Below are 16,696 nucleotides of genomic sequence, written 5' to 3'. Positions count from 1 at the left end.
GGTATTTGATGCTTTGATAATCGGTAAATATCTCTCATTTGGTACCAAAGAATTTTGATCCTCCGGATATTTGGCACAAATACTATTGTGACTAATTCAATGTGCTTGATAATTCTGGTCACATGGTTTTAATTTCCTCTATGTATATGCAATTACTTGCCCCTATTGAATGAGAACACATCACAATCCTCATTTGATGCATCATTATAAATTTTGAAATTCTTGTCTTCTTCGAGAAGTACTAATACTAGTGTAGAAGCGAGTTTCTATTTCAGGATCTAAAAACTCTTCACATTCTTCACTTTAATTTAATCTAGAGTTCTTCTGAGTGAGCTTGGTGAGCGGAAGAAAATTTTTCAAGACATTTTATTAATAGCCAACTAATCCCAGAAAGCTTCGAACTTCTATTCTAGTTTTCGGTCAAGGCCAGTCCATGATTGCCTCCACCTTCTTGTTTAAAACATTTCTTTAACATACTTTCAAAACTTATTACTTTTAACTCATCATAGCAGAAGCGATTCGAACAAAAGACACTTTTTCAGATGATTCGAAATAGTTCAGAAGCAAATCAGATAATTTCAGACAGCACAAACACAACACTGTTACTCATCTCGTTTCCATGGTCAAATTGTCCCCAATATGTTATTCTTCTAAGGGGTGAGGCCAGAACATGGTTTTATACCCACCGATGGGGGCAAGACAGAACATGGTTTTATACCCACCGATGGGGGCCAGACAGAATTACAATTCTCGTCCCATTTCAAATCAAGTTGTAACAGTGCAACACAGAATTTAGATTTACCAGACAGAACTTATCAGAGTTTCATATATCAGAATTTCAGACGGATTCAGCGGAATCAAAGAATTTCGAAGAACAGAAGAAAACTTATAATCGATCGAAATTTTAAACAGAACAGACCGACTTTATCCGAAAAAGGGGACACACATACAAGCATTTCATATTATTTATATGCAAGGTTTAAAAATACAAACAAACATACATATCGAAAACCCACTTACTGAAATTCAAGGTGTAGTTCGAAAGTAGCCAAGCTTGGATGTATGAATCTTGATCAGATGATGACCGAATTTTGGCAGCACTTTGCCTAGATTTATGACGTCAATCCAGCAGCACTTTGACGTATCTTCTAAGCACTCGGACTGCACGAAGCTTCCTTCTTGGCGTTGGCCGAAATTTAGAGGATTTGTGGAGAGTGAGGACCGGATTTTTGAGGTTTTTTTTTGGGTGTTTTTCATTCAGCCATGGTGTAGTATTTATAGGCAAAAAAAATGGCTTTTCTCTTGCCATTTGGACGTCCACCTTGGTGCACAAGTAAGGAAATAAATGTAGTCAAATCCATCCCAAGCATCAAAGGTCACCTTAATCAACTCAAGGGTTTTTTCTTACATAATAAATGTGTCCTAGTCTTTTAGCTCATTTCCTTGGTTAACTCAATGATCATCTCTTGCACAATAAGTTTGTCCAAACCTTTAGCTCCTTTAACTCCTCTTCTTGGTTAACTCAAAGGTCATTTCTCGCACATTAAATTTGTCCAATCCTTTAGCTCTTCTTCTAGCTCCATTTTGGTTCTTTTAGGACAAGAAAGGATGAGCTTCTTTGAGCTAGAATATTGAATTCATGAGCTAGGGATTTCCTCCGTGACAATCAATGAGCTTCCTTGAGCTGAGGGTTTTAGCTTATGAGCTGAGGGTTAAGCCCATGAGTTAGGGGTTTCCTCCCTGACAATCAATGAGCTTACTTGAGTTGAGGGTTTTAGCTTTTGAGCTAAGGGTTTCTTTTCCAAGTGATGTACTCTCAATTCTCAAGGTTTTGCATTGTCTCGGCTTCTTTTTGAGCTACTTTCCGAGCTTTTTGGGGTGCTTTGCTTCGAAAAATCCGGGTTCTCACAATTCCCCCTGTTGAACTCCGCCCTAACTAAAAGATCAAAAGTCGGGTAAGAGAACGGGTGATAAATTTCCAGGGATTTCTAAAAGTCCTATTCCTTGCCAACCCCACGTCCCAACCATTATCTTGCAATCCATAAATGCTCTTAATAACTTTTTTCCACAAAGGTTCTCTCTCCCGATAACATCTCCACCACCAAATATTTTGGTTGCATACTTGATCCAAAGCAACCAAATGACAATTCACCTCCCCAGCGGCTCCCTCTCACAGAAAATCTCCGTAATCTTTTGCATACCATTTGCCACACATAATGGTACTTTAAATAGAGACATGGAATACGTTGGTATCGCATTCAACACTGCCGCTATCAAGGTTAATCGGCTCCCTTATGATAAAAACATTTTTTTCCAGCTTGCCAGTTTCTTTTACATCTTAGATTCCACCGATTTCCAAGAGACATAATTCCTTGGATTACCTCCCAACGGTACCCCCAGATATGTAATTGACCACTCCTCATTTTTACACCCAATCTCTGAAGACAACCGTTATGCTTCCATCTCCGAATAATTTAAACCCAGCAAAACATTTTTTTCCAAGTTAATCTTCAACCCCGACTTCTGGCTAAAAGTGTCGAGTATCTCCACCAAACAACGCAAACGCCTCTCAGATTTAATAAAAAAACAAAGTATCATCCGCAAATTGGATGTGAGATATTTTTATTTTATCTCTACCAACTTCCAACCCCCTGACTACATTCGCAACCTTAGCTCTGTCCACCAAATCGCCCTAATACATTAATCACAAGATTAAATAGGAACGAGGATAATGGATCCCATTGCCTAAGACCTTTTTCTCCTTTTATTTTACCCTGTGGCCTTCCATTAATAAGTATTGAAAAAGAGACATTGGATACGCAACCCTTTATCAAATTTCTTCATCTCCAATCCACATTATCATTCATCTTTTCCAAATCAACTTTGAACACCCACTCTTTCTTCTTTCGTCTACACTCCTCGACTATTTCATTAGTTATAAGACAACAGACTAGAATACGTTTCCCTTGTATAAATGCACGTTGATTTTCCTTAATCGTTTTACTCAAGACTTTCTTCAACCTATTTCTTAAGACCTTAGCCAAAATCTTATACATGCTCGTTATCAGACTGATTGACCGAAAGTCCTTCACCTTGACCGCATCTCGTTTCTTTGGGATTAGACAAATGTATGTCTCATTGGTAATCCCATTGACCACACTTCCATCAAAGAATTTGTTAAACACCTTCAATAAATCCTCTTTGACCGTCTCCCAATAACTTTGATAAAAAGCCAATGTAAACCTGTCCGGACCTGGAGCCTTCGATCCATTGCTATCAAACATCACTTTTTTAATCTCCTCATCTGAAAACGGAATCTCCAACTCCTCTGCACCCACCCTACCGATAGGGCTCCACTCCAACCCTCCGAACCCCCCTTCACCATCCGATTTCCTATAAATATTTCTATAAAAACTTATTGTAGACTCTTCAATCTGACAAACCTCCATAACCACAGACCCATATTCCAATTCCATTTTATCTATCAGTGATCTATTTCTTCGTTAATATAGTAAGGCATTAAAAAACTTAGAGTTCTAGTCCCCTTCCCTTAGCCATCTCACATTTGCTTTTTGACTTTCCATTTGAAACCTTTAACAACATTTCTTCCATTTCGCACCTCACTACCATTTTTTCCTCAACAAGAACATCCTACGAATTCCCTCTGTCTCTAGCTCATCCATCTGTCTAATTTTTTTAAGTAACTCCGCGTATTTCATATCCACATCCCCATCCCCATCCCCAAATACCTCTTTGTTCCATTTGGATACCTGAACTTTTAATCTTTTTCAATTTCTTCATGAACTTATATCGTTCCCACCCCTGACTATCCCCATTATTCCACCAGGACGAAACTAAATCTTTGAAGTTTTTATGGATCAGCCAAGCATTCTCGAATCTGAATGGAGATAGTCCCCAAATAACCTTAGAAGTATCTAGCGAAATTGAAAGTGCACTACTACAAAAACGTTTTATCCGTTGTCGTAGCCATTTTAAAACTGTTGTAACTGAGGGTGTTGTTGAAAGTCCGTTCAACGACAACGGTTTTTATCCGTTGTGGTAGATCAAATTTGCGACGGTTTTTAAAAATCGTCGCAAATAAAAATAGCGAGGGGTATGAATAAAACCGTCGTTAATTCAAAATTAGCGACAGTTACATAAACCGTCGCTAGTTCAAATTAGCGACGGTTTTATCAACCGTCACTAATTTAAAATTAGCGACGGGTAGCAATCAAGTTCGTTGCTAATTTTAGCGACGGTCAGTGGTCAAGATTTCCGTCGCTAATTTGTTTCGAAAAATAAAAACATACTTTTAATAATTTAATAAATCTAAAAGAAACTAATAATCCAAACTAAAATCGTGTAAAAGAAAAAATTTTAAGTTTTGTGAAGTAGTAAAATCGTGTTAAAGAGAAAAATTTTAAGTGTTATGAAGTGGTTAGAAAAATTTTACGTGTTGTGTTAAAGTGATAAAATTGTGTAAGAGAGAAAAATTTTAGGTATTGTGTGAAGTGATAAAATGGTGTAAGAGAGAAAAATTTTAAGTGTTATGAAGTGGTGAGAAAAATTTTAAGTGTTGTGCGAATTGATAAAATGGTGTAAAAGATAAAAATTTTAAGTGTTGTGAAGTATTGTGGAGGAAAATGGATCGAAAATGGAGATATTTATAGACAGTTTACGACGGGTTTTGGCAATAGCGACGGTAAATGATAAACCGTCGTATATTTTTATTTGGCAACGGTTTGGATTTAAACCGTCGCTAAAATTAGCGACGGTTTCATAACAATGTCGCTAATTTTAGCGACGAGTTTTATTAAACCGTCGCTAAATTTAAATATGCGACGAGTTTTTTTAAAACAGTCGCTAAAATTGGAGACGGTTATTTCAAAATCGTCGCTAATTAAAAGTAGCGACGGTTTTGACAAACTGTCGCTAAATTTAGCGACGGTTTTTCAAAAACCGTCGCTAAATATTGCAACGTTTTCCAAAACCGTTGTTTTTTTGTCAAAAAACCACGCTAATCGACAACGGTTTTTTCAAACCGTTGTCAATTGTCCAAAAAATTACGCTAATAGACAACAGTTCATAGAACCGTTGTCGTTGACCCTAAAAAAACGCTCAAAGACAACGGTTCTATAAAACCGTTGTCATTTATCCCAAAAACCGTTGTCTTTGACCCTCCAAAGTCAACGGTTTTTAAAAACCGTTGTCTTTGACCTCAAAAAGACAACGGTTTTTAAAAACCGTTGGCTTTGATCCTCCAAAGACAACGGTTTTTTAAAACCGTTGTCTTTGCCCCCCACAAGACAACGGTTTTCGATAAAACCGTTGTTAAAAAATATACGACAACGGTTTTCGTGAAAAACCGTTGTCGTATGTGCGTTGTTGTATGCAGAATTTCTTGTAGTGGTGATCTGAGGTAATTCTCGGTAACACCGTTTGTCTAAAAGTGGGAAAGATAAGATGTCCATCCATGCCCTCGAGAACATTTATCTGTCTAGCCTACAGGTATATCCCTGAAGATAGACCATGTATACTTTGCATTCAACAAAGGTGGATCATGCAGTTCCAACTCATTGATCAATTTATCGAAAAAAGACATGCTTGTAGTTGTGGATAGGTTGCTCATCTTTCACTCAAAGTTCTAACCACATTAAAATATCTTCCCAAGCACCAATTGTCACCACAAATTGTTCTCAAACCCGCCAATTCATCCCAAAATAGTTTTCTTTTTCTTGGCTTACACTGTCCGTAATTAGCTGAGAACCACCATTTGATATCATCATTAACTTGAATCTCTATCGATACAGAAAACTCCCTTATCATGTGATCACTGACCACCACTACTCTGAGATCCCACATCATTAGAATACCCCCTGATCTTCCTATCGCAGGTAAGAAAACCCAATCAAGAAATCTAATCTTCCACAAACTTGCAAAAAATTTACAATCCAGCGTCTCTCTCTTGACTTCTAAAAGCACGACAATGTCCGGTTTTTTCTTACGTAATACAGTACAATTAATCCCTTCTTTCTTGTTGCCCGTCCCCCTAATATTCCATTAGCATATCTTCATAAAAACGCATTTGAACTCTTGGAAACCAAGCCTTTTTCATAGTTAATCCCGCACTTCAATCTATTTAGTTCTCTACTTAAAACACGTGTTGACTGCTTAACACCTTCCCAAAACTTATAATCTGGAAAGTACTTATCCCACAAAAGGTTCAAGTTTTCTCGTGGATTGTGGCTTTGGGGAAACTTCCCACTCGTGACTCGGTGCAAAGAAGGTGGCCAGACTGTGTCTTATGCCCGCAATGGTGTTGCTTGTGTCGTAAGCAAGAGGAGAATCGGGGCCATCTATTGGTGCATTGTTATTTTTCGAGTGGTATATGGATAAAAGTGTTGCAAGAGTTGGGTTTTGAATGGAAATTTTCGAGTAAGGCACGGGACATGTTCATTATGGAGTCGGGCCTTCCCACTGGGAGAAGATTTATGAGCTTCTGGTATATGGTAATTCATTGCATTTTTTGGTCGATATGGGTGGAGAGCATTGTCTAAATAATCTTTGATGTCATTCCATGATTTTACGCATGCCTAAATAATCTTAGATGTCATTCCAGATTTTCTTCACGCGTCACAAACAAAGAAGAGATGACGGACTATTCCTCATTGTTATTACAAAGTACACATATCTTGTTCTCAATAGAGCATTGTCTATCTTTAGTTAGGAGTTTATCGTGTGCAAACAACCACATGGCAAAACGATGCTTGAGGAGCATGGAATGTTTCCAAATGATAGGTTTCCATGTTCATCACCCTTCAATTTAAACAAAGAATTCATAAGCTCGAGCAAGACCACCATGACCTCCGAACCAACTCTCCAGCAACATCTCTACGCTCTCAGCCAAGGGTTGTCTAAGTAGAAGAACATCTCGAATTCTCATAATTTGTTTAGTCAAAGGAGACTCATCTTTGTTCCAATTCCATTCCCATACACTACCAAACCGTACATGGATCTCATTCGCCCATTTCACATGCTATCTTTCTTCATATGAATCTTCCATAACGTTTCAAGCCAATAATTTCTTAAGCCCCACGCCCCCATTTTCCTTTGGTCTACAAAACATGTTCCACTAGATAGGAGGGTGCTTTGAGGCCGCACAAACTTCCTACAAATCCTGTAAATGTCATCCACAATATTATAAGGGAGTGGTAGGATAGATAACCAAAAGCATTCTATCCCTTGAAGTACCAATCGAATCAATTCGATCTTCGAGGCATATGATAGTGAGTGTCTCGGTCAAGAGCTAATTTTATCCCCTATCGCGTCCACAAGTAGGCTATAATCTTGAGGTGCGCAGCTTCCTAGATGCAAGAGGAATACCGAGGTATCGTGAAATGGTCAGCGTTAAAACCTATCATATCCAAAATGGATTCCCTCACACCATTATCCATACCAGCCATGTATATGTTCGACTTCATCAAATTCGCTCTCAACCCTGCCATATTACCTAAACGATTGAAGCAATCAATCATCATAAAACACTGCTAATTCTCTTTTATACGATTTTACTACTTCACAACACTTAAATTTTTTTTCTTTTACACGATTTTAGTTTGGATTATTAGTTTCTTTTAGATTTATTAAATTATTAAAAGTATTTTTTTATTTTTCGAAACAAATTAGCGATGGAAATCTTGACCACTGACCGTCGCTAAAATTAGCGACGGACTTGATTGCTACCCGTCGCTAATTTAATTAGCGACGGTTGACCAAACCGTCGCTAATATGAACTAGCGACGATTTATGTAACCGTCGCTAATTTTGAATTAGCGACGGTTTTATTCATACCCGTGGCTATTTTCAACCGTCGCAAATTTGATCTACCACAACGGATAAAAACCGTTGTCGTTGAACGGACTTTCAACAACACCATCAGTTACAACAGTTTTAAAATGGCAACGACAACGGATTTTGTCGTTTGCGGTTTTTGTAGTAGTTAATAGAAGTAAATCATCGGCATATGCCATGTGTCTAATGCCAGCTTACCACATCTCGGGTGGAAACCAAAATACGGGGATGAAGACATGTGATTCAGAGACCTCAATAACACCTCAATACATAATGTAAAAATAAGTAGGGATAACGAGTCACCTTGTCTGATGCCCCGTTGATCAAGAAAAAAACCCATGAATCTACCTGCTCATTCAAAGATATAGAATACGAGGTGGTTGTGACACAATCAATTATCCATCCCACAAACTGAGAAGGTAAGTTAAATAAAATCATCACTTTTTTCAAGAATTGCCGGTCCACAGTATTGTATGCTTTCTGCAAATCCATTTTCAGAATACATCTTGCAGAAATTCGTTTGAGAGCGTACTTCCTTAAAAGCACTTGTGGAAGGTGGATGTTATCCATAATGGACCTTCCATGTATAAAGGTCGTTTGCACTACATCCACCACATCCCCTAGCACTTTTTTCAACCTGCCCACCAAAACCTTTGAAATAATTTGTAAAAAACCGTACAAAATGATATGGGACGGAAGTCACTAACCGAATTTTCTTGTGCTGATTTCTTGACACCGCATGATTCCATTGCTTCAATAACCATTCACTATGAAGAATTCGGCTACTGCAGCATAAACATCCAAACCAACAATGTTCCAAGATTATTTAAAGAAATGAGAACCAAAACCATCCGAGCCAGGTGCCTTATCATTATCGGCATCGAATAAGGTGTCCCTCACGTCATCAACCGTGACATGTGCAGTCAACCCCTCCATATACGCATTCGAAACACAAGGCACATGATAGAGAGCATCCCGGTTCAGAGTCACCCTATTCTCTTTAGTACCCAACAAATGTTTATGGAATCCCACAAATTCTGTAACAATTACATCAACACAATGGCATTACGCTTGTTATTCCATTTGATCAAGTCATGAAAGAATTTGGTACATCAATCCCCTTGTTTAATATAAAAGAACATTTCGCTTTTTGTGATAAAAACAAATGTTCTGCCTTCACAAATAATTCAGCTTCCCTCTCACTTCTCTAGACTCATATTCCAAAGTCCCATCCGAGAGCACTTTGTATTGCATTGATTCTAGATTCTTTTTAGTATTTTCAGCCGAAACAGAAATATGGCCAAATTGTTTGATGTTCAAGAGTTTTAACGGGGCTTTGAGTCCTTTAATTTTTTGTTGAAGGACATATTGGGCTGTCCCCCTACCAAAGAACTTCCACATCTCTTCAACCAAGCTAAGAAACTTGTCCCTAAGAGCCCACATATTAAAGAACTTGAGCCGCATTTTCTTTATCACATTCATGTCAAAGAATGACACAATGCTAAGAGAATGATCAGAGATACATCCCGGAGAAATAAAATCAGCAATCCCATCAAAAATTGAGCTCATCCAACACTGATTAACCAAGACATCGTCGATCTTAGAGCAAATTTTTGGACTCATCCAAGCGTAATAGCATCCAGTTTGTTTAAGATCCAATAAATGAAAATGAGCTGCACAATCAGCAAACTTTTATTCAGTTTTATTTACTTTTTCTCTTAATGAATTGTCTGTTACAATAAAAGATTTTTTTTTCGTATTTGCGTGTAAGAAAATCCTTATGGTACTATTGATTATGCTTATGACAATAAAGTTGATTCTGTGAATGATTGATGGGGGTTCATGTTTGGAGGTCCTGAGAGAAGTAGCAGCATTTGTCAAATTTTGCACAATGGTTTAGGTTTGAATTTAAGAAAGGAAAACAGCAACGAACATTGGGAATCCTTTTTTGAAGCTAATTAAAAGTAGCATGTGTTAATTTGGTTATGCCATTCATGACCACGCCAAAACACCGTGTAGTTTTATTTAGATAAATAGACAAGTGTTACTTCTGTTTGAAAAATGGACAATCTCCATTTGCAATCAGGGAAAAAGATAAGTGAAAAGGAAAATAAGAACGGTAGAAATCAATTTTTTGAACTTCTTGTTCCTAATAAAATACCAATCAAACTAGATGTAGTCGTGTGAATAAAGAACTAACAAACAGGTAAAATTTTGCTAAGTTGTCTAAAAAATCTTTGTTGATTTGTGCTCATAAAATATGAAGGTTTATGTTCCTATTCTCACATATTTTGAACATCTGACCGAGCACTGATGTTCCTTTCTTGGCATGTCTTGTTTAGGAGAGATGGGTGAGCTAAAAGCCACCCGTATTTAGATACAAGTACTTCAACCAAACTAGATGTGCTTCGAGTGAAATTCATTCTGAATATTTGGATGTGCTATATTGTGTGATGTTTGGTTATCTCAGTGACTAAATTGATTGATTATTTATTGTATTCAGGTGAATATGTTGCCAGTGGGAATGATGATGGAAGATGGTTTATCTGGGGAAAAAAATCTGGCCGGCTATTAAAGATGCTGCGTGGAGATGAAGCTGGTAGTGTTCCCATCTTCACCAAGATCTGTTAGATTTACAAGATCATTACAAATGATTTGTTAATTGTTTGATATCGACTACCATTGATTTTCCTTTAGAAATGGTTTCTGTGTCGAGTCTTGCAAACTTCATTAAATCTCCGATTTTATTTTTGTTTTTGTTATGTTTTAAAAAAAAAATGGATTGGATTTATTTGTTCATGACTTTTTGATGTGGATGTAATGATACTCCGCTTGGTACATATTTAAATCAGGTATGGAGTATGGTTGGCGATATACTTGTGTTTGTTATCCTCCTACAGTGATCCTAAAAATATTATATTTCCAACTTTCATAAGCTTTCCAGTTATTGATGATTTCAGTGTTTGTTATTTAATGATAACTGAAAGATTTAATGGCACACATTGACTTGGTTCATTGAGAGTTTGTTTTTGTTGCTTGAGTTTTATGCTATCATTGGATCACATTTTTTATGCTGGTATACAACGTATGCAATTAATAACGACCTTGAATAGATATTCTTTTATCAGAATTGATGTGTATTTTTATTAGAATCTGTACTTTTGTTGCTTTACTCATGCTCAATTCTTCACTGCTGCTGTTCTTTCTCTGGTCAAGCATTTACCTACCAATTGAGTTCAAAGTCAGTTGATGTTGGGCGCATGATATACCCCTGCTCTAGTTTCCCTCTCCTGGTGTTCTTATACCACTGCTCTTTTTCTGTACAGTTGTAAACTGTATACAGTGCCATCCATATGACTGTATCATCGCAACAAGTGGAATTGACAGCACCATAAAGGTGAGTGGGAATGTATCGTTTTAGTTTATTAGAGTTCCAAAGTATTGTAGCTTATTCACAATGTAATTACACAGATCTGGACTCCAAATTCTCCCGTCCCTTCCATTGTAGCTGGGGGAGCAGCAGACCCAGAGACTTCAAATGTATTAGCTGCCATGGAAGAAAATCAACGCAGATTATGTCGCACTCGGGAAGCAATTTTGTATGTTTGATTAATTTATTTACTCGCTCAACAGGTAAATTGAATGCCTGTCATCTTTTATGTTACATGATAGTTGTATTTGTTTCTGCTGTTGCATTGATAGTTAAAGTTTGTTATATGATTTTTTTTCCCTTCACTTGGGCATCATGCATAAAATTTTGCGATATATGTTGATTCTTTTTTGCATTCTTTACTATATTTAACATTGTTTGGCCCATGTAGTTGGTACAGTAAAATTTTTTTTTTCAAAATAGAAAGTCTGTCACAATTGAAATTTCTTGAGAATGACATCTTGGACTTCATAAATTACAAACGATTCAACCATCTGAGATGACATAAAAACATTGATCGAGTTGGCTATGGTTCTGGAAAATTGCTTTCTGGCAAACTCGATAAATGTCTCCTAAATCCAGACTAAAAGTATGTAAAAAACTTAGATTGAGGTAGCTGTTTTGTTTGGGATCCGATTGTTGTTAGAATTTTTCTCAAAATCATGTTTTTATGTATACTTGAACATGAAAAACAATATGCGGAAGCTTAAATCGATTGTTACCTCCAGCCATTGAAAATTTTGATTTCTCTAATTTTCTTCTCGGTTGATGCCTTCTAAGCACCCCACCATCTCAATAGATGGTGTAAATTTTTCTTATGAGGTGTGTGTGCTTAGGGACCTCAATCGCTCTATTTATAGACATTTCTCATACCATCGATGAGTTATTGCGGGAGCCGAGATTCAGAAGGAGAGCGTGTACGCATCTAAATTTTCTTGGCAGTCGCCAATTTCAATTTGTACACGCTACTTCTTTTAACATGTGTCATATTTCTTACATTCTCCCACTTGACACATATATCTCATTTACCATAGGAGAAAACAGAATACATGAATCATGGCTATAGTTCCTCTAGAAGCGAGTATTATCTTCCATGTATCACAATGCATTATGTATCTCAAACTGTATAACTTAATGAATAAATCTTATGTTTATTCGAGGTCCAACTTTATTGATATTTTTTAAATCAATGAATGTGTACACAACAAATACGAGAAAATATCACATCATAGTTTCATTAAATTTGTTCTTACAACAAAATTACATAAAGGAACCAAGTCCCATTCTTTCTATATGATCCTTGAATTTCAATGGTGGCATGCCTTTAGTCAAAGGATTCGCAATCATCAATTCAGTACTAATGTGCTCGATAAGTAACTTCTTATCTTTAACACGTTCTCGTATGTCTAAATACTTAATGTCGATGTGCTTGCTTCGACTACCACTTTTGTTATTTTTAGCCATAAAAACAGCAGCTGAATTGTCACAATATATTCTTAATGACCTAGATATAGAATCCATGATTCTAAGCCTCGAAATGAAACTCTTCAACCATACACCATGTGAGGTTGCCTCAAAACAAGATACGAACTCAGCTTCCATAGTAGAGGTAGCAGTCAATGTCTGCTTTGCACTTCTCCAAGATACAGCTCCACCAGCTAGCATAAAAATATATCCTGAAGTGGATTTTCTTGAATCAATGCAGCCAGCGTAGTCTGAATCAGAGTAGCCAATTACTTCCAAATTCTCAGTTCGTCTGAACATAAGCATATAATCTTTGGTCCCTTGAAGGTACCTCATGACTTTCTTTGCAGCTTTCCAATGGTCTAAACCTGGATTACTCTGATATCTTCCCAACATCCCAACAACAAATGCAATGTCAGGTCTAGTGCAAACCTGAGCATACATTAAGCTTCCGACAGCAGAAGCATAAGGAATGTTTTTCATTTGTTCCCGCTCTAGATCATTCTTTGGGCATTGGCTTAAATTGAATTTATCGCCTTTCACAACGGGAGCTATACTTGGTGAACAATCTTTCATCCGATATCTCTCTAAAACTTTGTTTATATAGGTTTCTTGAGACAAACCTATAATACCTCGAATTCTGTCTCTATGTATCTTAATGCCAATGACATAAGATGCATCGCTCATATCCTTCATATCAAAGTTTTCAGAGAGAAATTGTTTCACCTCATATAACAAACCCTTATCATTGGTTGCAAATAATATATCATCCACATATAGAATAAGGAAACAAATCTTGCTCCCACTGACCTTCTGGTATATACATTGATCCATGGGGTTCTCAACGAATCCAAATGAAGAGATAACATCATGAAATTTTAAATACCATTGACGGAAAGCTTGTTTCAATCCATATATAGATTTCTTAAGCTTACAAACCAATTGCTCAGCATTACTAGAGAAGAATCCTTCAGGTTGTTTCATATAAACTTCTTCTTCTAGTTCTCCATTGAGAAAAGTTGTTTTCACATCCATTTGTTGCAAATCAAAGTCAAAATGAGCAACTAATACTAGAATGATACGAAGAGAATCTTTTTTAGATACAGGAGAAAAAGTCTCCTTATAATCGATTCCTTCCTGCTGAGTGAATCCTTTAACAACGAGTCTTTCTTTATACCTTTCAATGTTGCCTAAGGAGTCTTTCTTTGTTTTGAAGACCCATTTACATCCAATGGCTTTTACACCATCAGACAACTGAACAAGATCCCAGACTCCATTAAATGCCATAGAATTCATCTCTTCTTTCATAGCATTGAACCATAGTTTTGACTCATTACAACTCATGGCTTGTGAAAACGTTTCAGGATCATTTTCGGCTCCAATGTTAAAATCTGATTCTTGTAAATACACAACATAATCACTAGATATTGCTGATCTTCTTATTCTAGTAGATTTCCTAAGGTTGTTTGGTTGATCAACAATTTCTTGTTGTTCTTCATTAACAACTTGATCTACTGGATTTTCATCAGCGATTTGTGGAACTTCATTAACTAGTTGTCTAACACCCATTTGGTCTTGAGGGGTGTGAATAACGACCAATCTGTCATTTGAATAAGAAGGTTGTGCATTAATGTGATCATTCTCAAAAACTATGTCATGATCACTACCACTAATCAAGTCATTTTCAAGAAATTTTGCATTTCTTGATTCCACAATTCTAGTGTTGTGAGATGGACAATAGAATCTGTATCCTTTGGATTTTTCGGCATACCCAATAAAATATCCACTTATAGTTCTTGAGTCCAGTTTCTTTTCATGTGGGTTGTAAACTCTTATTTCAGAAGGACAACCCCAAACACGTATATGTTGCAAACTCGGTTTCCAACCTTTAAATAACTCAAATGGCGTCTTTGGGACAGCCTTAGTTGGAACTCGGTTTAATATATACACAGCTGTCTTAAGAGATTCAGTCCACAATGATTTAGAAAGTTTGGAGCTACTTAACATGCTTCTCACCATGTCCAATAATGTTTGGTTTCTCCTCTTAGCTATGCCATTCTGATCCGGAGAACCGGGCATAGTATATTGGGCAACAATCCCATGTTCCTGGAGAAACTTCGCAAATGGACCAGGTGCTTGTCCATTCTCAGTGTATCTACCGTAATATTCTCCACCTCTATCAGTTCTCACGATCTTAATATGTTTTCCACATTACTTTTCCACTTCAGCCTTAAAAACCTTAAAGGCTTCAAGTGCTACGTTTTTATTATGAAGCATGTAGATATACATGTATCGTGAGTAATCATCAATGAAAGATATGAAGTATTTCGGACTTTGCATGTCCATATCTGGACAACAAATATCTGAATGTATGATTTCTAATATTTCTGTACTCCTCTTGGCACCTTTTTTAGACTCATTGGTCTGCTTTCCCTTTATGCAGTCCACACAAGTCTCAAAATCAGTAAAATCTAAAGTACTTAATACTTCATCATTTACTAATCTTTTAATTCTCTCTATGGAGATGTGTCCCAATCTCCGATGCCATAATATAGAGGAATCTTCATTTATAACACATCTTTTAATACATCCTTGAACATGCATAGTGGTGTTATTATTTTGTAAAGAAATAGAGAAAAGATCATCAACCATTGTATCATTTCCAATAAGATTTGATTTATAAAACAAATTTATTGATTTATCTATAAACTGAAATGAATAACCAAGGGGTACAAGTTTTGAAACTGAAATTAAATTCCTAGAAAAACTAGGAATATAAAATGTCTTTTCCAATTTTAAAATAAAACCACTATCCAATATAAGGCAGCAAGTCCCAATAGCCTCCACGTGCGAAGACATCTTGTTTCCCGAATAGATGCTCCGTTCATTTTCTATTGGCTTCCTTAGGTTTTGCATACCCTGCAAGGTATTTGTAACATGGATTGTAGAACCAGAATCAATCCACCATGTGTTATAAATCATATCAACCATATTAGATTCATAACAGACAAATGAAGTAGGAATACCTTTCTTTTCAAGCCAATCCTTAAATTTATTGCAATCCTTCTTCATGTGTCCCGTCTTTTTACAGAAGAAACACATGGATTCTTTCTTAATGTCAGGTTGTGGTGGAATTATTCCTTTTCTTTTTCCATTGACTTTGGCTTGTTTCTTATACTTTCCTTGTGTAGTCATAAAGACATTATCACTTGTTTCCATCAACAACCTTCCTTCCTCTTGAACACACATGGTCATTAATTCATTGATTGACCATTTATCCTTATGTGTATTGTAGGAAATTTTGAAGGGTCCATATTGTTGTGGAAGAGTGCATAAAATGTAGTGCACAAGAAAAGTTTCAGACATTTCCACTTCAAGTGTCTTGAGCCGAGCCGCTATGTCCCGCATTTTCATTATGTGCTCTCGCACACCTCTCACACTGATGAGCCTTAATGAAGAGAATTCCATAATTAGGGTGCTCGCAAGTGCCTTATCTGAAGACTGAAATTGTTCATCAATAGCCTTCAGTAATTCTTTGACATTATTATGCTGGTCAACAGAACCACGCATACCAGCAGAGATTTTGGTCTTTATGAACATTACGCAGAGTCGATTAGATCGCTCCCATTTTTCATAAAGATCAACATCATCCGGAATGCTGTTTTCAGTAATAGCAAATGGTTCGTCTTTCCGTATAGCATAATCAATATCCATCCACCCTAATTGAAGAAGAATTCTTTCTTTCCATATTTTATAGTTGTCGCCCTTTAGTTCGGGAATGTCACATTTCATATCAGAAAAACTCGCAGGTTGCATAACTGCACAAAATATAATATGCTTAAAATTTTGAGACAATATCATGTTTTACCAATGTAATTCAAAAAATCTAGTGACATAAAATTTGCCTGTGGGCTAAAATTTTAATTCAATAAGATTTTTCTGTAACTTTAT

General features: G+C 36.6%; 1 protein-coding gene across 1 annotated transcript in view; it reads left to right on the top strand.

The window, feature by feature from the left end:
* Positions 1-16,696, top strand: part of LOC140959109 (protein ALTERED SEED GERMINATION 2-like) — a 37,032-nt gene that overhangs the window by 17,892 nt on the left and 2,444 nt on the right. Inside the window, exons 3-5 of the mRNA XM_073416875.1 lie at positions 10,355-10,450; positions 11,178-11,248; positions 11,323-11,450. Of these exons, the coding sequence (XP_073272976.1) occupies positions 10,355-10,450; positions 11,178-11,248; positions 11,323-11,450 (295 nt within the window). The remainder of the gene's footprint in view (positions 1-10,354; positions 10,451-11,177; positions 11,249-11,322; positions 11,451-16,696) is intronic.

This window comes from Primulina huaijiensis, chromosome 2 (assembly GCF_012295235.1).
Source record: "Primulina huaijiensis isolate GDHJ02 chromosome 2, ASM1229523v2, whole genome shotgun sequence".
Taxonomy (NCBI): domain Eukaryota; kingdom Viridiplantae; phylum Streptophyta; class Magnoliopsida; order Lamiales; family Gesneriaceae; genus Primulina; species Primulina huaijiensis.
The sequence above is the reverse complement of the archived record's forward strand: the minus strand, read 5'-3'. Positions and strand labels throughout refer to the sequence as shown.